At 50.7% G+C, this 27,705-nt stretch overlaps 1 protein-coding gene across 8 annotated transcripts in view; it reads left to right on the top strand.

The window, feature by feature from the left end:
- Agap1 (ArfGAP with GTPase domain, ankyrin repeat and PH domain 1) overlaps positions 1 to 27,705 on the top strand; it is a 480,841-nt gene that overhangs the window by 309,908 nt on the left and 143,228 nt on the right. For 6 of the 8 annotated variants that reach the window (XM_047543038.1, XM_047543039.1, XM_047543040.1 and 3 more), the window contains 2 exons: positions 1,971 to 2,139; positions 21,561 to 21,719. In XM_047543038.1, the coding sequence (XP_047398994.1) occupies positions 1,971 to 2,139; positions 21,561 to 21,719 (328 nt within the window). The remainder of the gene's footprint in view (positions 1 to 1,970; positions 2,140 to 21,560; positions 21,720 to 27,705) is intronic. The other 2 variants (XM_047543041.1, XM_047543036.1) reach the window with 1 other exon arrangement.

Raw genomic sequence — 27,705 nt, forward strand, 5'->3', positions numbered from 1 at the left:
GCATTGTTTCCCTGGAGTCCGCTCCGGCCTCCCCAGCTAAGTGCCTGGTTCATAGAGAGGTCTGCGCTGGTGACTCCCCAGCCTCCCCTCCCGCCGTTGGGTGATGAGAGGGCAGCTCTGCTTACCTGCATCCCATGCTCACATGCCTGTCCCCAAACTGGAGTCTTGGCCTCTTGGTGCTGTCATACCATCCCTTTGATTTGCAAATGTCCTGCATGTCGACAAACCAAAGGCTCCCTCCAGCCCTCCACCTGCCGATCATCAACGCCATTCTGCACCTGAGTTGGAAGATCACCGGCCTCCTTCCCAGAAGCCAAGGAGCCTTCCTTGGGTTCCCCCACCTCGCTCTGTCTCTCCTGATTCCCTTTGACTGGCATTGCTCATCCTGCAAGCTGAGGCCTCCTCCCATGCGCTCTGCTGGTACCTAGTTTTCCTCTGCCTAGGTCAGTCACATGGTGTGCAGTTACAGGCATCAGCTCGCTTCCCAACCTGCCTGGTCCCTTGCAGCCAGCAGGCAGGATTGGCTGGCAGTTCTAAAGTCACACTGACCTGACCTCAGTCACAGATAATAAATACAAGTCTCTGGGTTTTAGAACCTAAAAGGAATCCTCCAAGAAACTGCCAAAGAAAAAGATGTGTTTATTCCTACTTCCTGCTTATTCTTAAACACTTGAAATATCATTTATCTAAGGGTGACTTAGGCTATATCATTTCATAATTCATGATTCAGTTAATGGGTCCAGAGTGCTTAAAATACCCTGTCCACCAAGAGATTCATTCCCATATCAAAAATAATAACAATAGTGCATAAAAGGGTCGATAACTCTGGCTCACCAACAGACCTGAACCCTGCCTCTCAATTTCTGTTACAGTTAGTGTTTCCTTACTTTGACAAAATATACCTGAGATGGTCGACTTACAAGAAGTGAAGGTGTATTCTGGCTCATGGTTTCAGAGGCTTGGCCTGTAGCAGCCTAGCACATCATGGCCTGAACGTGTGGCAGAGGAGGCCTGCTCACCTCATGGAAGCACAGAGCAAGACAGGAAGGGTCCCACCCTCCCCTCTGAGGACACACCCCCAGTGGCCTAACTGGCTCCCACTAGGCCCTGCCTCCTAAAGGTTCCCCACCTCCCAGTAGCACCACAGGCTGAGGACCAACCTTTTTGACAGGTGGGTCTTGGGGGACGGTTTTCCAAACCACAGTGATTGCCTTTGTACCTTCTGCCTCCCCTCCTGTCACCCAGCTCTCCAGTGCTTTGCTGCAAGGTGACGTGTTAAGTGACTGTACAGAGAGCTCCCCGTCTACCTAGGACTCTCACCTCCCCTGTACAGAAAGCAAAGACCTTTTAGAGTATGGCGGGTGAACCTCCTGGAGAAGCATAGTACGCAGGGACCCAGTGATCCACATGCTTGCGAACATCAGATTCCTTCCGTCCATCCATGACCCACCAGTCTTTCGACACCATGCCGCCCTCCCTTCAGACATCTCCCTGCCCTTGGCTAAGCCTTCAGCTCTGCATGCAGCTTTCCTGGCTTCCCACCACACAGCCAGTCTTACCTAGAAGTTTAATGGTATTCTCAGCTGAGACAACGGATCAGGAAATATAGTCACACGCCACAAAATATTGCCTAGAATTTATAGGGCGAGTCCAGGTCCCTAATGTGCCACCTAATAAGAGTTTTAAAATTAGGAGTTTGTGTGTATACTTGACTTCCAGCGTGAGGGAAGCATCTCCTAGGTCACTCTGTGTTTCTGGTCCTGGGTGAGCTCAGGACACAGATGCAGCACTTGGGTTGAAAGGCCGTAGTGGTGCACCCACTCCAGACAAATGAGAGCCACATGATTTTGAAGGTCTTTCCACAGGGGAAGGGTGGCGGGATTAAGCAGCTGACGTCTGATAGAACCGCGTGTCCTAGATTGTAGAGGTCCTCCTTTTAATCTCTCATGGGTGTTTAACGTTTTGAACAGGATTACATGCAGAATGTTCACGGTAAAGAGATCGATCTTCTGAGGACCACTGTGAAAGTCCCAGGGAAGAGGCCACCCCGAGCCACGTCGGCCTGCGCACCCATCTCCAGCCCTAAAACCAATGGCCTGTCCAAGGACATGAGCAGTTTACACATCTCACCAAATTCAGGTAAGCTGACCGCAGACAACCGGAGGGATCGAGTGTGATAGCAGTGACAGATGGCGCGACTGGTGGACAGGCTCGGGCTTCCTCGACCCGTGGAGACGTTCGGTGTGGGTGAAGGTCTGACCCCTTCCTCCGCCTCTGGGCTCTCCGCTGAGCAAACCAGGCTCCCGGACCTGCCCTGGGCTGGAGGTTGAAAGCTGAATTTTACACAGGAAATGGCTACTTACGGGCTTTCCTTCAAAGAAACAGAACTGATTGACAAAGTATCAAGAATGAATAAGTCTGGTGACCATATGTACAAAAGTAGAAAAACTTTTTGGAGCAAAGTTGAAAGGAAACACTTGGCCTGTGGAATTCAACTCCCGGGGCTTAGTTTTAACTGCCATTTGTCATTCTCTAAGGCAACGTTAGTTCTCTATTCTCTGTTAAAGGGGAACGTTCCTTGTTCACTCGGGATCACAGGGAGTCGGTGTTCTCTCAGAATTCAGTGTGTTCAGCTGCTCCTGGCCACGGCGAGCAGGTGCCGCCCCCGTGTCCTCGTCCATTTCACTTAGGAATCTGTGTGAGCGATCACAGGGCGGCGGTGACCTCCCGTGACTGCTTAGGAGAGCAGGGGCGAGGGGACACACTCAGGCTCCGTCAGCCTGTGGTGTATTTCACCGTTCCCTCCAGCAAGGGTCCCTTTCTTCCCTCCGCCTTCAGCCAGTCTTCCCACACACACTCCTCTCTGCAGCAGTTTCTAGCATGTATTTGGCTCCGTGAAGATGCTGCATCTCCCCTTTTTAAAGGCCAGGCACTTTTAGGGAGGATGGTGCTGACCGCAGGGTGGCGCAAACAACCTTGGTGTTGAAAGGGGGTGGTCGGCAAGAATCAGGCTTTGGGGGTAGCCTGCACAGTCCCGGGTGGTGATGGGCGGTCACTGAACGGGTTCTCCACCGCCACCTTAGGCTGCTCTCACCTGGCCTCCCAGGGGGCAGAGAGCCCTGCCAGGCAAGGCAGCACCCATGGAAGGGCAGGGCAAAGGCACAGCGGGTAGATGCTGTTGCTACGCATCAGGCTGAGAGCCCTCTTCCTTCCAGAAAGATCAGGAGGCGGTTCCTCGTGGCCTCCTGTGGCCTGCCGACCTTTCTCCTGAAATGTCCTTGAGAGTTCCCTTTTGGGGTCGTGTGTGACTGGGTGGGAAGAGAGGGAAGAAGGGCAGGGAGGAAGAGGTCTGCAGTGAACAAAACACCATGTCGCTTCCCAGGACACGCAGCGCACCCGCCTGTCGGGAGTGCCCCCTGCCTGCCAGTGTTGTGCCGGGAACTCTGCGGGCCACGGGGGAGTCCTGGCCCCGGTTCACCTCTCTTCCGACCACGTCACATCTATTCGTGTGTTTATTCAAGTCAACAAATGTCAATCGAGTTTCCTATTAAAAAAAAATTATGGGAGGTTTTCTGACAAAATCCAGAAACACCTGCTAGACAAATGGGAATCTGTAATGTGTTTTGCTTATTTCTTAATGAGCAAAGGTGTTTGGAAGTGTGTGTACATCGCAGGTGGCCAAATGGAGCCAGTGTGTCCCTGCCACTGTCCTACGCCCCAGGGGCACAGGTCTCACCTTCGTGTGGGGGAGAGAGCCAGGAAGACGGGGGCAGGCCCATGGGGGTGCCCAGGGAGCGGGAGGCCACCATGGAGGTGGGCTCAGGCCTCCGGCGGCAGCTGTGCTGAGGTGGAAACAGGGCAGGAATCTTCTGGTGTACAGGATGAGGGAGCAGCCCTGAGGAGTGGTGTGGAGCGGGTAAGACGGGGACCTCGAGCGTCTGTCTTGAGACTGAAGGTCCCTGGTGCCGAAATCCACTTGTCCTAAGGAAAATTAAGTGTTTTCATTATAAACAAAAATGTGAACGGCCACATACACCCTTCCACCTCCATGGGTTACGTCACGGATCCCTCCTTTACGGGTGGGAGATGTTTCCAGAAGGCATTTCCAAGGCCCAGTCTCACTCTGGGTGAGACCCTTGGTGTCGACAAGTGAGAGAGGGTTTGGGCAGAGTGAAGGTGGCTTTTCCGTGGCCACACCCTCAGCTTGGGGCAGCATCAGTCCTTGGGGGAGGCAGGGAATCCATTGAAACATTGTGGGATTTTAATTCACGTCAATCTCCTAAACTGAACGTGAATCTGCAAAATGATACTTTCTTTCTTGCTGAAGAAATCAAAGCATTGACAATCGTAGTTTTCATACTGTAAATTGCTCTTGGAAAATGAGTTTCCTGTGTCTAAAATCATTCCTAACATGCTCAGATGGAACCTGGGGTACAGCTCTGCCGTGCTGAGGGGTGCAGCTCTTTGCCGAGCGCAGCCTCGCTTCCCCTGGAGCCCTGGGCCACCCTGTCCCTTTGTTCTCCACTCCTGGAATGCTGCTCTTGGCTCCTTGGGAGTTCTGGGTCAGCTGGAGCGGCCGGTCGCCCTTGGTGCTTCCTGCACTTGTGGGATTCACTGTCTGATCTCGGTGTTGCTGGCCTGGGTCAGCGTCTCCTGCCTTCCCTTCTCGGGACAGTTGCACCCCCAGGGGCCCAACATGTGCCTGGACCTGCATTTTTGTGCCTGTAGCCTGTTATTGCTGGAGAGCAAATCATGAGCCAAGTGCCAGCCAGTGGGCAGCACCACCCAAGCTTCCAAGTCTCCAGAAGGAGTGGGTTTGGGCCTGCCCGTCGTTGGGCCAGCCGATCCTCCCCACCAACTGGGTGGTGCTCCTGTGGCTTCATTCTTAGACTCTATGCTGATCGATCAGAGTACCTCCTGCTTTGTCTGGATTTCTTCGGTGGGGTAAGACTGAGCCTCTCACATGCTCCTTGGCCACCCGCGTCTCCTGCAGTCATTTAGACGGATCCTTTGCCATTTCTTCACTGGGCACTTGCCTTTTTCTTATTGATATGTAAAACTTCTTCTTATACTTAGGATATTAATATTTTATATTATATTTTTCAGAGAGTTTTCCAGTTTATTATCTGCTTTTTAAATCTTATGGTCTTATTTCTGTATAGAGATTTTCCCTTTTTTTCATTATATAGTCAAATCATAAGTCTTATACTTCTAGGGTTTCCGTTTTAAACTGTATAGAAAACTTCAGTAAATCTGAAATCGTCTTGTTTATATATGTGTATAACCAAGTTTACAGCTTTCTTATTGTTTCTTTTTCCCTTTTTACAAAATATAACTAGCCTCCTTCCTCCTTCCTCCTCCCGTCTGAATCCATTGTGTGAGACAGGAAGTAGCAGCAGGCTGCCAGTTGCCCCGCTCTCTCTGCTGAGTGTCATCCTCCGCGAGGCTGCGTCCTTATTGTGCAGCTGAACCTGTCCTCTTCCGCACTGTTTCTGGCCCCTCAAATCTGTTCCACTGACCCACTGTGGCTGGTCCTCTTGCCTTGGCTAGACTGGCTAAATTGGCCATGTTGTCTTGGGTTGGTGGCTCCGTTCCTAGCTGGCAGGGTGACAACTTTCCCTTTACCCCCTAGTTTTTCTTGGCTTCTGTTACCTGTTTGTTTATTTATTTTTTAAATGAACTTCAAAATAACTTGACACCTCCCTCCCGCCACCACATCACCCATCCCAATCCTAGCTGGCATTGCCGTTCAGCTGTCAGTTAGGTGTGAGGGACATCATCTTCACTGTGCTGTTTCTTATTGTGGGACACAGTTCTTTCCCAGTCCATTCAGGTTTACTTTATACTCCCCAATGAAGTCTGGTGTTTTCCTTCACTTAGATCTGGTCTGGGTCTTGTTAATCCATTCACTTCTGATGCATTGTGAGGGGAGGTCCATTATATCATCTAATTGGTCAGATATAAGGGAGCTGCTCGTTTTTGCATTTTGTGAATCCAGGCACATCGCTGAACTCCCATTAGTTGGAATATCTATTTGGATGCTTCTCTTAATTTTGCAGAATAGTTACATTACAATGAAGCATCCCCAGTTCAGATGTGACAGTTCCTGACTATATCACTGTCGACCCCAAGTTCTACCAACCCACTTAATGGTCTAGATACCGTTTTGCTTGGCCTCCTGTGCCTTTGATTTACCATTACTATTGAGTCTGCTGCATGGCCAACCCTCATTAATGCTCCGGACATTGCAGGGAGGGAGCAGGACAAGACTGCCCCTCTGGGAGCCTATCACCCCAGCAGGGGTGGCGGAGTCAGAAGAGAAGCACATTGGTGGGATCCAGAGAGCTGGCAGTGCCGCGGCGGTTAGATAGGACGCTGCTGGTGGGGAGAGTTGTCCATTATTCCTGATACCTTGAGAAGTAGTTGGCTAGCTTTAAAACAGTGACTGCATTTCAATGTGTGAAAAGGGGTGCTCTTCCTTTCGGTTTTTGCCAGGGCTTGGGAAGAAGTGGGAAGGAACTCACTGTCAAAACAGCCAGCTTGGGTGCCGATACCTGAGCCCAGAGCTCTCTTTGCGGCCCAGCTGCAGTGAAGTAGGGAGCCCCTAACGCTGTGTGGCAGGGGTGAGTACAGTACAGGACTGGACTGTGACACCAGAGCCCGGAGATGATCTCAGGAAGAGCCAGCCAGTGTCCCTGCCTCCAGCCCCACAGAGAGAGCAGCATCTGCACTGAGAACAACCCCTGGGGAGAGTAGCATCTCTGGCCAGGGCTAGTGCTTGAAAAGCGGGGAAGCAGACTTCTGTACAATCGCCGAGAAAAATAGGTAACTGGCAAGGCAAGGCCGCTCTGCCCAGAGACCCCACAGTTGTCTAAGCTGAAACCCACCAGCCCTGTGTGCCACACACCCGCTCTGAGCCCACAGCCAGCCGTCACCTTCAGGAGCAAGTTGCTCGAGGCTCTAGAGAAATCTGTCGTCTCAGCTGCCTGCTTGTATTCATGCATGTGAGTGGACCATCAGAATGTCCCCAGGAGGACAAGAGAAATGTACAAGACCAAAGGACAACTGATCCTGGAAGACAAAAGGCGAGACTTGGGAAACAAATATAAAAGGAAATCATAATTACTGTCATCAGAAAAATCTAAGAGGTTGGTTACGAACACATACCCTATGTCACTGCATAATTTGTCACAGACTTTATGCCAGATATTTTTGCAACAAAGTAGGGTGCAACAATTATGTGAAGTTATTTTTTTTTAATTGTGCTAGTATTACTTTAAAACCACTTATTACCAAACTGTTTTTCGTGCAAGGTTAGGATGAGACTGGAGGTATAGCTCTGTTGATAGAGTGCTTGCCTTGCATGCACAAGGCCCTGGGTTCAATCCCCAGAACCACCAAAAAAAAAAAAAAAAATTGGGATGCACAGAATACTTATGAATATATGTTAAAAATGAATAATCCAAGTCAGTGGCACATCATTTCTTCATGACAGTTTAGCGAACATGTTCCAGCCTGAAAAACCAAGTTAACACCTTGGTTGTCATTGATTTGGGCATTATAGTTGAAATGCAGCCCTTGAGAAAATTGACTGTGGTGTTGTGAAGTATGGGTTTACAAAACTGAATCTTCTGGGCCCTAAGATTCTGCACCACCGTCACAGGTTTTATTATCTGAGGTGCTATCCTCAGGTGCTACCCTTCTCCCGACAGCACTGCAGCCCTCTGAGCAGACCCTTCGAGGTGATTTAGAAATGCAACACAGTGCGCACGTGCTGAGAATCCCAGGCCGCAGCTCACAGCGGGCCAGGAGACAGATGCACACCCAGCACCTCTGACGAGCACGGTGCTGCCCGGCTTACCTTTTAAGCAGCACGCTGGGCAGAGTCACAACGTGCGAGATCACACCATGAAAGGTTATAAACCAGTTTTGGGACCGGAAAAACAGGGTGCCACAATTACGCCGTGGAGACAGTGATGCAGGTGAAATAAAGCAAACCAGGAAAGCTCAATGGAGAGACCAGAGGATGAAGAGTTCTCAGAAATTAGAGAAAAAACAATCACAAAAAAATACTTTAAAAATAGTCCACAGGTTAAATAATATAAAGAATGGGGCTAAAGACAACATTGGCAGTTCAAGATATAGTAGAAGAAAATATGCTGGAGATGAACCAGGACATCTACAGAGACCAACATCAAGTTGGATGGGAGAGGAAGCTCTGTAAAAGTTTGAAGAAAGTCCCACAGAACATCCAAGAGAGGAGACCAGTGTTGTCTACAAAGTAAGAGCTGAGCGACTGAGACTTCCCAGAGTAGCATGGAATGCTGGGAGATAATGCAGGTATTCCCTTCCAAAGACAGGTGATGCTGAACCTAGAAATCTCTGCAAGGCCTAATCACTACCATTCATATGAAGGTAGAAAAGAGACCTTCATTAGACAACAAACAGGGGTCCAGGACTTTTTAAAAATGACTTAAGGATCTATTCCAGAAAAAAGAATAATAGTAGAAAAATCCAAAAGATATTTATTGTTGATGTGAGGCCTGGCTCAACTCCCCTACCACCTTTCCCTTCCTCCAAGAGCACTCCCTGGTCAGGATGTCCTGGCTGCTCCTTTTCCATGTCTTTGGCATCTGCCTCCTTTGTCTTGGGTTACCATACTGATGGGAACTCACCAGAAGCCACACTTGAGAGAATCTCCCAACTTTTATTTCAGCTGTGCTTGCAGAGAAGCCAGTGAAGGGCCCACAATGTTTTCTGGTCTGTTTCTGACCAGGCTGGTTTGGTGAAACTGTCCACAAGTGACAGAGTGCAGAGTGACCGTAGCTGACAGTTACGGTGACGCTGGAGTAGAGGGCAGGAAAGCACAGTCAACAAGAGTGGAGGCTTGGGAGTCAGAAGCCGTACTGAAGCCAGGTCCCACCTGGAGGCCGTTTCAGGGGTCTCTGAACTGAAGCTTCCTTGTCTCTGATCTGGGACGTCTACCTCTGTTCTCCTGGGAGAGCGCATCACATGCCTTCAGTAGTTTGGTCCAGGGTGACTTTCCAGAATCCTGTCACTGATTCATCATAGTAGTTATGCTAAGAGGAAAGAAGATCCTTAGATTGCCTTTGGTAGAGAGCATAGGCACGTGGGTAGGACTGAGTAGACCCTGTTCTCCGCTGGCAGGGTCCCTTTGGTGGCAGTGAGGGCAGCCAAGAAACCTCTGGGCTTCCCTGGGCCTCAGGGGTGTCTGTCTCCACAGTTCTGACTCATGGCCGCTGTCCTCGTGGCTCCTGGGGTAGCTTCCCTGGGTCTCAGGGGTGTCTCCACAGTTCTGACTCATGGCTGCTGTTCTCAGTGGCTCCTGGGGTGGCTTCCCTGGGTCTCAGGGGTGTCTCCACAGTTCTGTGTCATGGCCGCTGTCCTCAGTGGCTCCTGGTGGTGGCTTCCCTGGGTCTCAGGAGTGCCACCTTACTTCTGTCTCATGGCCGCTGTCCTCAGCGACTTCAGGTGGTGGCTTCCCTGGGTTTCAAGGGTGTCTCCTTAGTTCTCTTATGGCTGCTGTTCTCCATGACTCCTGGTGGTGACATTTGTTCTAGGACCGCGGCTGTCTTCCTGTCTCCAGTGTGTGTCTTTGTTTGGTCTCTGTAATTATGGATGATCTTATCCTAACCAGATCGGTGCCTAGACCTCTGCAAAAGGAAACCTCGCCCCTTCTCCTCCGCCTCTCCCACTTTGGGCCCCAGTGGTCGGAATGGCCAGCCATCCAGAGGGTTGGCGCTGATTTTCCCCGGGGTGGGGAGGCGGGGATGGCAAATGTGTTTTGGGGATTGAACTGCCGTTGACATCTGAAGTCTCACCATGCTGTTTTCTCCACACTCCAGCAATCAGGACATCCAGCAAGCCCATAAAAAACCAAACTAATAGCATGAATATTCAGTGACCTAGAATACTAATTATTGTCATGAATATTAATGGGATCGGACTTGCTCTCTCCTCTCCTCTTTCTCTCGTCCTCTTCCTCCCTCTCTCCCTCTCTCTTTTTTTCCACTTAGCCGGCTCTAAAGATGGGTCATAATGAGAGCATTTAAGAGGGAGCGCTCTCCGCCGTGACAGGGACCGGGGCAATAAGGAGAGCTTGATTAACGCCAGCACTTGGGGGGAGATGAGAGGCTTCACGTGGGCCTGCTCGGGGGAGGCGCGGAGCCGCCGCCGCTCTGTTGCTGCTCCCGGAGATTAATGAGGCCTAAGAGTGCATTAGGAACAGTGACAAAGGTTTGATCTAATGGGCTCAGTCATTTTTCCTTTGAGTGACAGACGCACAGAAGTAATTGGCTGTGCAGAATGGCAGCTCATTGGCGGTACTTAAGGATACATTATCCCCGTTGTGTGGCCCGCAGAGGCTGTTTATCAAAACTGCTCACACTGCAGACGCGAGTCGCTAAGCTGCTGTTACAGTGGTAATAGCTATTAAAAAAAAAAAATCACGCAGCACCAAAATGAGATCCGCTGTTGTCTCAGAGAAACAAAGTTTTCTTTGTTTAGTTTCAAACGGTCTAGAAAACATTTTAATAACTCGGGAGTGCGCTCCACGTCGAGGTGCGCCATGCCAGCCCCTGTGCGTCCCCTGACTGGAGCAGGGCCTTGCTGCCGAGGGGTTCCCCACACCTTGGTCACAGCACCCCTCTGATGCACACACTGCGTGCCTCCGCTGAACACCCTTCTGGCCAACTGGAAGACCCTTGCAGGTGGAAGCCTTGTGGATTGAGAATTATTTTTCCTAAAAAAAAGAATCCAACTGTATCATGTGACATCTGCTTCCAGAAGCCAGGTTCAATGGGAGTAGGTTTTGACAGCAATTTAATAATTCATTAATTTTACCAAAAAGTAATGTTTTGTGAGGGTTGTACTGAACTGAAATTTCAGGCTGTTAGCTAAACCTGAATTCAAAAGGCACTAATGCTAATATTTCATTCTTTACAAGAGCCGTGGCGCCTGCAGCTCTGCTGAGTGCCTTCTGCTGCTGGTGGTTCTGTTTCGACGTGGCTGCCACCCAGCCTTGGCGAGTTTGTATTGCATTATGTCCATCATTCAGCTGTGAACTCGGGGAGTCATAGACCATTATTTCTTTCTGACTGTGATCCTCTCTCAGTTTCATCACCTACCAATTATTTTTTCGTTAAGTAAATATTACTGAGTGTCACCCGTCATGTGAAATACAAGAGGTAAATACTGAAACTAAGTATCATTTGGCCCTTTCATGTGACATGGCAATCCGTGGCCAAGGCCCTCAGGGTGCAGTTCAAAAAACATGAGCATCATACTCCAATTTAAGGAAGCCTTCCTCAATTATTTGAACTATAAATGGAGTGTCCTTCTCTGTAAGAACTGACAAAAGCAACTGGATCCTGGATGATTTCAGTTAAAACCTAAGAGGACTGTTAGAGGCCCGGCTGTACATCACTATGGTAACCGATGGACCTATAAGTAAATAAGAGTTGCTTTAGGAACTTTTGTTCATCTCAAGAGTGTGGCGTTGGTGAGGAATCGTGCTTCTGCTGTGGAAATGTTGCTTTCAAGATCAGTGGGTGGTCAGCAAGGGAAGAGCAGAGGAAGACAGGGCTCTGGGAAGATCTCAGCTGTCCCTGCGGCCTTCCGGGAAGCTGGTGGCTGGCACTCGGCAGCAGGCAGCACCTTGAGAGGCAGCTGGGCCCCCCGGGCTAGAGTCGAATCTCGATTTGCCCATCCTGGGTGCTTCTCTTTCCCACGTTGGCCTCGCTAAGCCTTCTGGCCCATTGTTCTGTGGTCACCAGTCACGTGGAGAAATGTGTCTGGTAAGTGGGAAACCCAGAAGCATCCAAACCACAGACCAGTGGCCTATCCAGCATCCTCATCCTGAATATGATGTTCCCTGGTGCTCCGAGGGCCCTGCGTTCTCGCTGTGTTCAGTTATGAGAGGTGTTTTTCAGGAACTGGTGAACTGGAAGAGAAGTACAGGTGAGTCTCTGAGAGCAGAGCCGTGAAGCTGCCCTGGCCTCATCTCTGGAAGGGACGATAGCCCAAGAAAGCATCCCTCAGCACAGGCTGTCTGATCCAGCGGATTTCATGCACAACACAGCTGGCTTGTTCACCACAGGAAGGAGAAAGACTGCCTTCGGGATAGAACCCATAGAGCCTGAACCTTCCATTTACTGGGAGTTGAACCAGATAAGAGCGTAGAGGACAGATCTGGATATTTTGGACTTCCTGTTTTATTAAACTGATTATCTGACTGTTCTAACCATATTGTGTTTACACAAAAACCTCGAGTTTTTTCCTCTGTGCTTACAACATTGCCCTGCCTCTTTCACCAGACTCTATATAAACCTGTTCACACAGCTCATGCCAAGGAGTGGATCGCACTGGACGGGCACTGCCTCGGTTCCCCGGGACACCAGCACATCTCCACAGCAAGTGTTCCTTGGCAGATAAACGTGGGAAATGAGAAAGGCAGATGCCCTGCGCACTGACCAGTGCTGTCTTTCGAATGCACTTAGGCTAATCTTTAAGTATAATCCCTTAAATGAGAACTTACTTTCTGATATGCTTGTACTTCCTCCTGAATGGTGCCAGATGCCATGTCGTGTCCAACCCCGGGAGAAGCGGAAGCAGAGCAATGGCAAAGCCTACAGCCTTGCTCCACGCAGCTGGCCCCCCTCCCTCGGGTGACACTCTTCATCTTCCCCTCGCTTCCCATTCCAAGCACCCAGTTCCTTTTTCTTCCCCCTTAATCAGCTGTGCCTCTGGCCATGCAGACATAACTGAACGTCAGAACGTTAGGATTTTGTAGACCAGAAGTAGCACAAGTGTCCCCGAGTTGTCTTTAGCACTAAGCACCGTGCTGTTGACTGTGGATGTTCCATAAGTGGTCACTGAGTGAACCAGCGAGCCCAGGCAGGGTGTCACCAGCCAGCACTGAAGCAGAGGCAGCAGAGCCATGAGGAAGCCCGCTCCTGGGAGAAATGCAAGGAAGACCTTCAGCCTCTGTCATTTAGAGACCAATTTAGCTCTGTCACCATTTTAAGTTTTTGCTAGAAAATAAACTGTAGAGAAAAGGAAAACCCACTATTGGTGAAATTGATAGCAAATATCTGCAGAGGTTTTGTAGTTTGCGGAACGCTTTACATAATTCGATCATTATATTAACCACATGGGGCATATTATTATCATCATCATGATTACTATTATTATTATTATCCATTTTGCAAATTACAGACTGAATTGTTTTAATGATGCCCAGGTTTCATTTTCTTTTAGCCACTGGTCATTAAGAAAATTAATCAGCAACATATATCATGAGTCAGAAAGATACATGCTGTTTGTCTTGGTAATAATTCTTCCAAGTACTTACCCTGAGGAAAATCTAGGCAGAGAAGATGTCCTTCTCAGTGTTGTTTACAGTCATAGGAAATTGGAAACGACCAGAACTATCTGTAAGTAGGAATGTTGCAGTATGAATATTCCCCATTAAATCATAAGGTGGGGTTGCATATCTAAAATCGTCTTGAGGTTAGTGTAACAACGTGGGACAGCTGTGCTTCTGTCCTATTAAAGGAGTTTGACACAAAATTACATCTTTTCTGTGGTCATAGCTAAAAAAATATGCATATGTTCAATACAGAGTTGATCTTTAGAGGGGATTCTGGTGGAAATAATTTATAATATTTATACATCTTAATAATTTTGCAAAATGAGTTTTAAGAAATCTGCAACAGAATAGGCTACCATATTTTTTCTTTAACATTCATAATTAAAAATAGTTAAATCAGCTATTCTCATATTTTAGGAAATAACTGTGAACCATCTCATTCCAAGATTTTACATTCTGAACACAGTCATATCACTGCATTTATCTGGCATTGAATGTGTCGCTGCAGCTGGTTCTGGATGCTAGGCATTCTTTTTGCTCTAATAAACATAATATGGAAACTCTAATAACCAAAAAATGGTGCAGTGGTCTGAGGAACTCCAGATTTGTATCTCAGTAGTCAGTACATCGGACTGCACGGTCTACCAGACGAGAATCATGGAGCAGAGCCCATGCTGCCTGCATCTTTAAGAAAAGATACCAAACGTGTCCTTGGAAAAAAAAATCCTCTTAGCCTGAAATTCTGGTTGCCAAAAGGAGGGCAGATTTCCAATGCAAATACTGGAGCGAATGGGCCCAGCTCACAGGCACTTAAATCATTTGTATCTCACTTTTTATGGTTGTGTTGTGGATTATATTCTTTTCGGGTTTATAATTAGAGGACGCAGCAGATGGCGAAGGCCTCATTGGAAGAGATGTGACCGTTAGGATAGCCTCCTTGTCCAGCGGTGATTCCAGGAAGCGCGCCTTCCCGCGCCTGCGCACAGTGGGTGTGGTGCAGCAGGGGTTTGCAGGGTAGCTGCACCGTTGTTTTATGACCCTTGAATCTGCCCGGGACGCAGACAGGACCAGAAGAGCAAGCTCTGGGTGTTTCCAGGGCTGAGGCCTCCAGAGGGGCGGGGAGTTCCTCCAAATTGTCTTCCTGTCATTAGGATTTTCTAAAAAGTTTTCCATTCCACAAGGGGGATAGATGTCTTTTTTCCATGTGGTGCTAGTAGGATCCTGTTGGGTGTCTTCTTCCCTCTCTTGGTGTGCGTGGAAGTTCAGTTTCAACTATCTCCTGTTGCTGCTCCTCTTTTCAGGCTTATTTAACCAATAAGTAAGTCTCCTTTTCCTAAACCAGTTGGTAAAGTTAAGTCTTGTTTATGAAGACAGACCAACAGTAGAAGGTGCAGCGAGAGAAGTCTTGCATCCCAGAGGAAAAGATTGTTGATGAATCTTTTATTGACTGCCATGAAAAGCCGCCATTTCAGAGGGTATTTTTAAAAATCCAAGCAGGCTATTTTTAATGTAATAAGCCTATAGCTTAAAAGAGGAACTCTGTCTTTGATGTCATTTGGTGGATGAAAACATTCTTGTTCAATAGAAAACCAGCATCTTTTTCATGCTCATTGGAGATCAGGCAACATACTGATATTCATTCAGATATAAATGCCGTATTCACTTTGAAATGCAAATTGTTTAAAGAAAAATAGCATATGGTGGAGGTAAGTACCTTTTCAAATCAACTCTTACACTTTAGGGATGTAAGTACAGCTGAAATTATTCTTTGGAGAGAATCTGGTGCTTTTGACACATGGAAACGTGCACTAATCAAGGCTGCCTGCTAGCACACACACATATCCATATCAAGGAAGTGGCGCTGGGAGGACATGGATTAGCATGGTAATGCCGCCGCCCCCTGCTAATCAGGGGAGCCAGCTGATCCAGACACCGGCATTGAGGAGATGGTCTTTCTGCCTCAGAAGGGACCAGGTAGCCAGCCCTGCGTTTCATGGTAATATTGGGGGAGAAACTCCAAGCAAATGGCACCTTCTCGTGGAAGCAGCGTCTGGTGCTGTCCGACCTGGCCCACCTTCAAGGGCTGTTACTGGTGACACTGCTGTTTGGCCCAACCCCATTCTCATGACACTTCCCAACCTGCCGCTGCATTTGCAAACCATTCGGATGATGTTTTTTTTTAACTTTTTCAGTCAGTTTGAAGGTACAGAATCCTAGGTTATAGCGAAGTGTGCCCGTGACCAGTGCTCACATCGAGAAGCAGCCAGCAGTCAGTCCCAAGGAAGCCCTGGGCCCCTCGGCACACACCCACTACGCACACGCACACGCACGGGCAGTTGCCGTCCTACTCGTCACTCCCCAGGTGGCATGTGCCTGCCATCCCTGAGCCTTTGCACAGCAGTGACTGCCAGGTTCTCCTGCTCACCGCCTTCTGCTCCCTGGTGGGGCTGCAGCTCCTCCCCGTGGCCAGCTCCTTTGCGCTTGGCAGTGTGTGGCGCTCCACATGTGTATGCTGCACTGTACAGTGCTGAGTGGACGCTTCGGTCACTTGTGGTGTGGGACTGGGGAGTGATGCTGCCCCCCTGAGACGTGCTCTCGGGGAACGTGGCTTCTGATGTGGAAGGACAGAGGAAGAGGAGAGCTTGTGGGGAGACGGACTGGATTTGAGACGCCATGTGATAGCGTTGAACCTGTGGGTGCTTCGGGCTCACCTCGGGTCGTCCTGCAGAGTGGAAGGTGGTGTCTGTCTCCATCCATCCTTGACCTGACCTGGGTCCTCCCCAGACCTTCCAGCAGGTCCTTCATGGCTCCTGGGCCACCTGTGGACTTGCCTGATCCTGTCCATAGATAGGGTTGCAGGTTTCCTAAGGGCAAGGACACTCCCCTTCACATGCTCAGCACAGCAAGGTTCTGTGCAGTGAGACAGGAAGTGCAGGTCAGCCTTAGGGCAGCTGGCAGGGACTGGGAAGCGTCTGATCTTGCCCCTTGCCAGCTGAAGGTCAGCCTGCCATAGGGGGTGATGCTGAGCCCCAGGAGGAGCTCACCCCGTGGGGGACAGGGGTGTGTCCCCTTGGCCAGGGAAGCAGAAGCTTCCTGTAAGTCCCCTTGATAGTGACTTGACTTGGGGTTGGTGAGTCAGAACCAATCATCAGTCCCACCTCCTCCGCCAGGAAGGGGGTTCTAATCAGACTCTTGGACTTGGACTCACTCCTCCTAGGAAACAGACATACTTGCAAAGAAAGCCACTTCCAACCTCTGAGCTGAGGGTCCTGCAGCACGGGTTCAAGCTGCACGTCCTTTGCTGCTGGCAGACACGAGCCTAGGTAGCCTCATCTGGGGGTGGGAGCCCCAGGACCACGGCTGCCGCAGACTGCAGCTGATGGGTCAGCAGGTCTACCCTTGAGGGCCTGGGCCTGGGGCCCGGGGTGCACTTCAGACTGACTTGACAGTGAGCGGGACCATATTTTCACCCCGTGTCTTGGATGGTCTTGAGGTCAAGGTCCATACCTCTCGGGATAGAGTGGTTGGCTTTTCTCACAAACGAGGAGTTTCAGCTCTTCAGCCTTAATTAATAACTCCTTAACGTGCCACAAATTACCATTCTGTGAGCCATGTAGCCCTCAAGTACTTGGAGAGGAGAAGACCTCTCAAACGTATCATCCCTTGTTACGCTTAAGGTACTCCTGGAAGCATTGAGGCCTCCCGCGCATGTCGCCCAGGCAGATCCAGCCAGGTGCTTACGTGCAAAAACCGCCCAGATGGTATCACGTGGCCAATTAATGAATGACTTTCCCTCAAGAACAGAAATGAAGTTCCATATTTCGGTTTGTTGGTGTGTGTGTGTATAAAAATGAGTATTACAAAATATTAAAATCAGTTTCAAATGCGTGAAATTATTAAAGATATTCAGTGAACATTTGGGGCTGGTTTTTTTGGCAAATGGGTTGGTTGAAAGTGGAGAAGTGCCCCAGAGTGTGACCACACACACCTGGCAGGGTGTGCGGCAGCTGTACTCAGCCAGCGGCTGCTCCCTGGTGTTGTGATGAAGTCTCTGGACCCTGGGCTGCTGCACAGGGAAGCTTCCCTTGTGACAAATTTGCACCTAAAGGCGACTCACTGTCTGTGGGGCCTCACCTTGACGTCGAGGGCAGAGACAGTTTTCTGCATTCATTTTTGTTTGTTTTCAGTTCAGCAAATATATTCTGTATCATCACAGAAAACACTTGTTTCTTCAGGTCACAGTTAGTTGGTCCTTTCAGAAAAAGTTTAACCTATATTAAAATAAATGAGTATAAAAAAAATTTACTCCCTTAAAAGAAAACCGGAAATGTTTGATTTCTGAGATGAGACTATTTCTGTGCCTATTTTTGGGTGTGTTGTATGACTCACACCAGAGACCAGGAATCAGGTGGACAGGAGGTTGAATGGGTGGCGGAACCAGTGCACCTGGTGGCAGTGGTATTGACCTACATCAGATTCAGAGGTGGAGGTGGTCAGCTCGTTGTTCCTGAGCAGCACATGGCTGCTGGGCCTTCTCATTTCCCAGGTGATGCCAGAAGCCACCCATGTTTAGATGGAGCCTCCCAGCATGAGACTACTTGAGAGAAAAAGAAATCATTGTTAACTAAGCAAAATCCACCCATGAGCTCAACCCAGACTCCAGGACACAAGTATACATGTTTAACTTTTAAAAATAGTACTTTTACTTTGTGCAGTGGTGCAGGTCTATGATCCCCCAACTTGGGAGGCTAAGGCAGGAGGACCACAGGTTCGAGACCAGTCTCATCAACTTAGCAAGACCCTAAGCAACTTAGCAAGACCCTGTCTCAAAAAGTAACAAGAGCTTAGACTGTAGCTCAGTGGCAAAACGTCCCTGGATTCAACCCCCAGTACCAAAAGAAATTTTAAATAATTATACTTTTCTGTGTGTCCGTATATACACATTGATTTGGCTAAAATCCAGCCATTGTGTTCCTGTTTAGACCCACAGTTGGGACTTGGTGTGGCTAGGGCAAGGGGCCATTGGCAGGCTGGTGGGTTCTAGAGAACCTGCTCTGAGGGAGCAACCCAGCTGTTCAGACTCGAGTCTGGGTGCCAGGACCCCACCCTCCTGCCAGGAGGTCCTTTACCCCATAGGCCCTCAGGAGGTAGAAGGACAGCTCCCAGCCTCGCCGGCGCATTGATGTATTGGGCTCATTCTTAAATTTCATTTCATAAACAGAAGTTTGGAAACAAGCAGACTGGCCCAGATGCCTTAGCAGCAACCACCCGTGGTTCCCAGAGTCTTCCTTGGCCTCCAGCAGTGTGATGGCCGAGGCCCTGAGACGCAGACCAGCCCCTTCTTGGCAGCCCCGCCGCTTCCTGCTTTTCCCATCTTGCGGGCGGTCCCGCCTGCTGGCCTCGTGTGTGCGAGTGCTTCTTTCTGGAGTTTGCTTCCATAGCCCGTGACGGATGCACTGAAATGACTTCCTCTCCTTTCCAGGAAATGGTCTTGCAAGGCCGTCACCCTGGCTGTCCTGGGAGCAGCCCTCCAGAGAGGGCGAGCGAGCGAGCACTGAGCCGACACAGCCCGGGGGTTGACTGCCGGTGTTTCAGGCGTGTGGCCCTTGTGAACCCAAAGCTGGTATTAGAGGTTCTACACTCAGTGCGGCCCTTCCGGTTCCTGTGGGCCCTGCAGAGAGAAGAGGGCCGCCTCCCTGACAGTCGGACCACGTGGCAGGGCAGGCTCAGAGGTGCCTGGAGTGTGGCCAGAGTCACAGCAGAGAGGCGTCTCGCCCTGCTCTGCGCAGCTTCTCTCTGTCATTTCCCACCAATGTTCCATCTTTCCCTTGAAACTTCCATAAACATGTCAGCAGTGTCCTGCTGGGAAATCACGTGTTAGAGTCAGGGTGGGGTCAGGTAGCTGCTCTGCAGCAGTGCCCTTTGCCCAAGTTCAGCCCTGATGGGTGGACATGGGATCGCAGTCCCTCAGGGGAGAGAAGCGCAGGGGCAGTTCAGCACCAGTGTTGGCATGGATGGTCCCAGGCCACCTGGAGGCCCAGAGGGCCAAGGAGAAGGTGGACCACCCGAGCTCTCCTCCAGCAGCTCTGCACAGCAGCCCCAAGCCCTCCCAGGAGGGTAGCCCAGAATACGCACTGTCTGGCTCATGTTCCTGCTCTGCTGTCCATTTGTGGAACCCAGTGAGAAGCTAAAAGGCCTGGAAACTTGACAGGTGAAGCCCTTACGGGTGTCCCCCAGGAGGAGAGCAGGATTGTGGCCACACGCTGCTAGAGGTGCCCAGGGACTCACCCACTCCACAGGGATGTAGATGCTGAGTTCTGAATGCCTGGGCAGAGCGGGGATCCAACCAAGGCACACCACATCCAGAGGACAGCTCCAGGGTGGCCACCAGGAGCAGCTGTGGTGTTTGCCTGGGGAAGGCAGGCCCCTCCTCGGCAGCTGGGAGGAGTGGTACAAGAACAGGACTGGGGGCTCCCACGACACTGTCATCCACGGAGCAGGATCAAGGTTGCTGTGCGTGTCTAGGGTGCCAGAAGGCCCAAGCCATAGCACCGAACTTTCAGAACCCGAGAACTGGGGGAGCCGGCTGAAGGGCCTCCCCCCCGGGCAGAGGAGCCGACCCTGCCCACTTGAGTGCCTTCCCAGCAGGGGTCTGCAGTGAGGCCCTCTGGTTTGGGGTGTCCTTTTTAATTAACCTGAGCTCTGCAGCAGGTCACGCAGACTTTAATGTGTGCCTGAGTCGCTTGGGCGTCTTGCTGGACCTGCCGGTGCTGGGGTGGGCCTGGGACTCTGCATTCCTGGCACATCCCAGGCCATGCTGCTGCTCGGGTCCTTGGTGGCAAGGTCCTCAGCTTCCTAGGTGTCACTGCTGCTTCCTTCTGGACTCAGGTCAGACCAGCTATGACTGGTTCCTTCATGATATTCCAATGGTCCCAGTCCAGGCAGCAGCCTAGAATGGGGTCTTAAGGTGGAAATGTGTTTTTTGAAGTGAGACCCTTTGTTCTTCCTTGACCACGTGTTGTAGGGCCCCACCCTGCCCCTCAATAAATGACCCATAACTTTCCAGGCCGCATGTGGTTACATGAGGCTGCTTGTTTGGGGAAGAGCCGGGTTCCTGCTCCTGGCCGCTCATCCTAAATCACCAGAGTGCTTTTGAAAATGCATATTAAATCCCAAGCTTATCTCCAGACCTCTGAATCAAAATCAGAAGCCTGATCTTGAAACCTCTATTTTTAAAAAGCTCCACAGGAAATTCTGGTAATTGGCCAGATTTAGGAACTGCTAATGGGCTGCGCATTTAAAACCCTGTACTGTGAAAACCCTCCACTGAAACAGTTTAGAACTTAATTGGCTCTGAACTAAAACAATTGAAGGAAAGTTTAAAAAAAAAAAAAAAAAAAAAAAAAAAAACCAACCCCTCTCGATCTAACGGACTGATTCAGGAGCTGCAGGTATGATTGGCTGAGCTTTAGAGAAAAGCACTTAATTATGTTTTTGAGTCTACAATTGGTGTGACCAGATAATAATTCATTTTGATGTTGAGCAACTGATTGAAATCATTAAGTGTACAATGGAATCATTTTTCATCACAGCCCACACGCGCTATGAAGTCGCTGAGGTTATTTTTCCTCTGCTTAGTCATTTCAAGGTTAAGAGTAAAGTTATCTGGTCTAGGAGTCTGCGTCTCCTCCATGGTCGCGTCTGGGGACTTTGATTTGTGTTGATCATAAAGTACAGCTGTACCGGGAACATCATCCTCCGGCACCAGACGCGGGACTCCCAGTGGTGAGCACCGGCTAGTCCATGGACAGGCTCTGTGGCCTGCCAGGCTCCGGGAGCCCCTCCCGCCCAGGTGGCTCTCTCCGGGGCTGACTGGCTCTCGTCCTAGGGATTGTGGTAGGGCCGTGTCTCGGGGCTTCTTTGCACGCAGCCGCTGGAGCTTCAGGTTCCTCGGCGTGGCTCCGTCCAGCAGCAGACCAGTCTGCACCGCCCTTCATTCCTCTCCACCCTGTGCTGAGTGGCGCGTCCATTAGCCGACACAGGCAGGATGACGGTGGCTCTCGGTGGTCAGGTACGCCGAGGGCCAGCAGGAGGCCCCGTAGACGTACCTCGTGCTGCCTTCCGTGGGCTGCGTTCCGCCGTGGTGTTCACCCGACTTGTTTATTCCTAGGGAATGTCACTAGTGCGTCTGGGTCTCAGATGGCAAGCGGCATCAGCCTGGTCTCCTTCAACAGCCGACCCGACGGCATGCACCAGCGCTCCTACTCAGTCTCCAGTGCCGACCAGTGGAGTGAGGCTACGGTCATTGCAAACTCGGCCATCAGCAGTGGTAAGAGGGGGCGCAGCCCCACGGACCGCGGCCACCTCCAGGTCCTCCGTGCACACCGGGGCCAGGCACGACACCCACGCTCTCCGTGCTCCACTGGGCCCATGGCCGCAGTCCTTCCTGGCCTGTCCTCTGGAATGCTTGCTCTTTATCAACTCCCGCCTGCATCCTCTGCTCTGCTCCTCTGCTCGGGGAGTCGATGTGCATCCCATTGACAGATTGGGAAGCGGAGGCTGCAGACAGGATAAGGGGCTCGCCCAGGGTCACATGACAGGGAGATGCTGGGGTGAGGATCAGCGTTAGCTGTCATGTTCTTGGTGGCACTGCCCGACATGGCCTGGCCTGCGTCCACCCTCAGCACCCGTCTTGCCTTATCAGGGTTAATGCAGTCTGCGTGTCGGTTTTCTAGGGTCTCTGGGCCCCTCTAGATTCTGAAGTGTCCCCTCTGTAAGTCCTCATTCCTTCTGCATTTTTTAATTTTTGACAAGTGTGGCCTGCTTCTTGGGGGACAGATGTGCACACTGGAAACACGTTGCAATTGAAAGCATGACTCATCGCACGGGGCACACGCGCTGGCTGTAGCAGGCTCTGCCTGTGGCATCTTGTCTGCGGCCTGTTCGCTGGTATTTAAGGGAATCCCCACTGTTGTGTACGATCTATCAGACGGGGCTTTAGAATGATTTTAGCATAATTTGTTCTAATTAAAAGATGCAGCACCAGGCCTTCCCTGCAGACCCACCAGCTGCTGCGGCAGGACCCTGGCTCTGGGTAAACGTCATCCTTATTTCTCGTGACTCCGCACTCCCCTGGCAGGGGTGGCCACACAGAGGCCTTAAAGGGAAACATCTCCACGCAAGGGAGTTGGTGAGGTGACCACTGGAGCCAGCTCAGGGTGGGTCTGGGAAAGCTTGCATCTGGGGCACCAAGACAGCACCCGCCCATTTCTGGTCCAGGGCTCCCTGCTCCCTCCAGAAGACATCCTTGGGTGTTCTGCCCTTCACCTGCAACCCTGGTGATTCCTGAGACCCCCAGTGAAGCCCCTGGGGTTGTTATAAACCAGTCCCTGCCTTCTCTCCCCTCCCCAACCAGACCCGGGTGCCTCGACCTCCAGCAGGTACCCCTCCTCCGTTCTCTCACCTGTTGGACAAACAGGCTGTCCCCTGCACTCTCCCGTCCTTGGGCACGAGCCACAGCACACCGCACGTGACTTCTGGTGCCGACTACTGTTCTCGCCATGGTCACCTTCTTCAGGAGCTAGTTCACATACTGACTCGTTTCATTTGCAAGTACTTCAGAACACCTTCCGTGTTCCCATCCAGCAAGGCCCTGAGGAGGTGTGCTCACGCAGAGCCACGGGAGTGGGGGAGCACAGCCGAGCCTGCTCGGAGCCTGGGGCTTGCACGTTGTCACCGAGGCCCTGCCTTGTCATCATGCAACAACTCAGGCTGGAGAGCAGCACCATTGCGTGAGAATCAGTCTGAGCAGAGCTCTGCCAAAGTTCTGTTCCCCACCCACACAGGAGTTGTGTAGGGGGGCAGGGGGGCAGGTTGAAGAACCAGCTCCTAAAAGATGACAGACGATCACCCCAAGCCTTTGCCTCCCTGTACGCGGAATAGTCATATAGAATATCTGAAGCACCTGATGAAGACGCACAAGGTGGCCCTCCTTCCTACTAGCAGCTGCACACGTGGGCATTTCCACGAGGCCAGATCCTGAGGTGTCATCATTTGTAGTCCTTGGTTTGGCTGGAAGTCACTTCCCATGGAAGTACAGCAATCTGTACACCTGTGTTTATACCCTGCCTGTCATGCCACGCAAGGCTGCAGTCACCGGCATGTAAGGCTGTTTTCTAAATGGCAGAGTAATTTGTGAGCACTCTGGGGTGTCTGGCAAAGACCCGTGTGCTCCTTGACCTTACAACGCTCAAACCCCTTACAGAGGACATCAGAAACCCAAGCCTGTTTCCTGGGTGTGGGCCTGCTGAGGGACAGAGAGGCCAGCCAGGGCTAAACCTGTGCGGGTGTCGAGGATTGGCGAGTTCATCAGGGAGGACTTCCCTAGAGGATCACTCTCTGCAGGGCCTGCAGAGCCAGGTGGATGTTGTAAGAGCCGCAGGAAGTTGTTATAAGAACCAGGGCAATTCAGACAAAGACAGCGGGGAGGAGAAGGGAAAGTGGAACAGCCAAGGAGCCGCCCAGAAGTGAGGGGTGTGTGTCCAGGGCCACAAAATGAGGAGAGAGGGGAGAGCAGAGTGTTGAGAGGCCAGAGTGGCTGTCAACCAGCTCTGTAGACAGCAAAGACCAGGAAGACAGCAGAGCGGTGCAGAGAAGCATGGCTCCTGCAGCTTCCCAGGGCCTTCCTCCGTGCCTGTGTTTCTTGACACGATGGTGTGTCATACCTGGTGTATTTTTGAGAAGGGAAACAATTGTAAGAGCTGGTGTTCATTTAAGGCTTATGTGGTTCATCTCCTCTGTTCTCATGAAGAGATCCTGTTGTTAGCTCCAATTTACCCACGGGTTCTGGCCCAGATCACAGCTTGTCGAAAATCCCGCTCTGGTAAGGGCCAAGATTCGCACGCAGGCCTGATTGCAGGCCTTGGTCTTCATTCTCTGTCAGCTGCCCCTTGGACCTACTTGGAAATGCAGTCAGTCCCCATTCCAGGACCACTGAATCCAGAACCCAGGCCACAGGACCCAGTGACCCGTGTGTCAGTGAGCTCTGCAAGGCTCAGTACCGCATGCTGAAGTCTGAATCCTTGCCTCTCGAAGTGTGCTCCCTGGACCCAGTGCCTCTGACAGCTCCTGGCATCAGCTGGACATGCAGAAGTCCAGACTCCACTCACGCCTACTGGACGCAGCCCTGTCTGCCATGAGGGCACCATCCTGGCCACCATCTGGCCGGCATTATCCCTGCCTTCACCACATTGATTCGTCAGTGGCCAGAGCCCTGGTGTTTTCCATGAGCACCGGGCACAGGATCTGACGGGGCCCTTCAGGAAGGTGTGTTAATAAGTCAGTTTCAAGACCTTCGGTATAAACCTTCCTCAGGTGCTTGGAAATTAATAAACACAAATAAGGGCTTTCTGTCCTTCTTTGCAGTTAAAGCTGGACACACAACCCCCACCCTCCTGTTTGAAGCTGTTTTCACCCTCACCCATCTCTGGTTTGGATTCCGGAGTCATTAGACAGCCAGTGCTGGCCCAGGAGGGGTGGCTAAGCAGCCTTGGAGTGCTCCCGCCCATGCACCGGGGAGCGTGCTGCCATGGTCACCAGCATTACCGTGAAACGTCATAACAGCAACAGCCTTGGGGTTCAGCTTTCCTCTGCCTGCCCCCCACCCCCACCCATCGCCCACCAGAAATTAAGACTTTGGCTCCAGAGAACTTTTCAATCTTCCCCTTTGACACCCAGTCCCCCGGGGCCTCTGTGCTCCAGCAGCTGTGAGCAACTCCTAATTAGATAGATGGCTTTGTAGTGGGCCAAACTAGGGAACAGGAGGTGCTGACTAAATTAAGAGGAGAAGCAGAGAAGAATCCATTCTGTGAAATGGAATGCCCCACTGCTTTATGACTATTACTGTTGTAAGCCTTTACATTTAAGTACCTGAGGTTTAAAATTAAACGTCTAATATAATTTGGCATTGCTAACATGAGCCCCGCATCTGCCCTTAGAGAAAACCCAGACAGCTCCGTTCAGGGTTTCAAATTGCTGGCTGGCGAGCAGCTCGGAGGATTGGATCCCTCTTCCAACTAAGTACCACATGCTGCTTGGCGTAATTTTTTAAATGCAGAACGTATTCATCTTGAGCTTCTGCATTGAAAAAGGCTGTTCCAGTAGTACATGAAAAATTAATTTTTTTACATTTTTTCTCACTCTCCTAAGTGTTTGACAGAAGTAATTTTTGCAGCAAGAGAGAATAAAAACTGGTGGCTGTAAATTCCTGTCCTGGAACCTCTTGTGTAGATTCTTTATGGACCCAGAATTGATCTACATGTCAGATCCTGTTGTGGTTTAAACTGTTTATCACCGTAATGGCAGTAGTGAGCCCGTGAACACCAACTTATAACCCTGGGTGAAAGAAATTGGTGTTTGCAGTCAATGAAGGGGCAGCTTAGCTTTATTGATAGATTCAGAACAATTATCTCTGCGACAACTATTGGCTGAGGGTTTTCTTGAATCTTACTGGAAGCCTGTAATTTTCTTTTTTATTCATCATTTTCTCTGCAGGTAATTTTCTCTGGAAGTGTCAGGCAGGAGTTGGCATTGCAGTGGGGAGCAGGCACCCTGGGGTCATTTGTAGCATACCTGGTAGTCATAGCTCACTTCAAGACGAGATGTGTGTTGAGATGCATCACACCTGTGCTGAGCGCCAGGGCTGTCCCAGCGGCCCCACGCATTTGTCGGCCTTCCTTCCAAGTGCATGGGCGCTGCCCCCGCCACTGTGTCCTGCCAGTGCCAGCCTTGGCAGGGCGCCTCAGCCATTGTGTCTCTGTGGCAGCCACACGCCGGCCTCCTGACTGTGGGTTGTGCTGATAGCTCCGCCCCAACCCGATTGCTTCAGTCCAACAGTTAATCTTCTGCCCCTCTGGCTGGCGTCACTGTTAACACACATTCCTTTACGTGGTTCTCTAGTGCTGCTTCTTGGCCTCCTGCAGCCTGGTCAGCACTAAGCACCGTCATCTTTCCCTTTTCTGCACAGAAACTGTGCCTACGTGTGCTCCTGTGTGAGCTTGTGTGTGCATGCATCTGTCCCTGCTTCCCTCTGACCACTTAATTGTGTCTTCCCCCTGAACTCTAAGGTGACAAGACAGTGGATCCTGAATTGGAAGCATTTCAGTTTTTGCTGACTTTTAAATATTTTTTTTTCCTGTTATGCTCGCATGTTTTACCCGTGGTGATTACAAATAGCACGTCCCAGTCTTGGTAGCTCCTGTACTTCTGTTCTTCTCTGCCCATAGAGCCAACCCAATATAAGTCAGCAACCTGCAGAGTTTCCAGCAAACTTGCTGTACCTGGGTTCAGTGATATGAAACTGTCCATTCAATGGTTTTAACTTTTGTAGTTTGAGTGTTTTTTCCCTTTGGGTGTTGTACCGACAATTCTAGTACCTGACCAGCAGGTGGTGGTAGTGGGGTGCCCCCAGGCCCACAAGGAGGTTTTATGTGCAGGACTTCGAGGGGCTGGGGGCGTGTGTATCTTTGCTTTCATTCTCACAAGCATCACATCTAGCATTTGTTCCCTGAGAGTCACTATCCCTGCCTGATAATGACTCAAAAAGACTGAGAAACTAAGATCACACGCTCTTAACTATTAGCCAGAATTCAGCCCTGCTCTTTCTGATTCCGAAGCTTATATTCTCTTCCTCTGCTGTATGTTTTAAAGGAGGGATTAGTGCTCAGAATCAAAAACATCGTACCATGAAAATCGCTTGTTTTTTTCACAGCACCGCCTTTTACGGAAACGCATTATCATATAGATACACGTTTTCCCTTCTCTTGCTGATCCTGAACTTCCCTTTATCAGTTCCTTCCCGAGCTCGGCTGGCATTCAGGAGCCATCCCCTGGGGTTCGTCATCAACCTTCAGTGCAGGCTGGCGTCGGGGCACCCCCAGGCTCCCGCCTCTCGGAGCCGGGCACTGCTCTCCGCCGCGGGGGTCTCCTCGCTCCCCAGCCTCGTCGGCCTAATTAAAAGGATGACCCCGCTCCTTTCTCCTCAGAGCCTGTGTTCCTCTCTCTGCAGGTGGCCAGGGAGCAGCGGAAGCTTCCTAGGGTAACTGGCCACAGGGGGGAAAGGTGGATTTTTTCCCTCCTGATCAGAATGTTGTGACTTTGTACTTTGTCTCCTTAGTTCCTTCCTAGCAGCTATTTACAGCTCAAGCTGCTGACCCGGGAGAAACAGGACAGTCAGAGCTGCCCCGATTCCGGCAGAGGGAGCGGAGCGCTGGTGTCATTGCCAGGCAGAGACCTGGGAGTGGTCTGAAACGCGGTGG

This window comes from Sciurus carolinensis, chromosome 3 (genome assembly GCF_902686445.1).
Source record: "Sciurus carolinensis chromosome 3, mSciCar1.2, whole genome shotgun sequence".
Taxonomy (NCBI): Eukaryota; Metazoa; Chordata; class Mammalia; order Rodentia; family Sciuridae; genus Sciurus; species Sciurus carolinensis.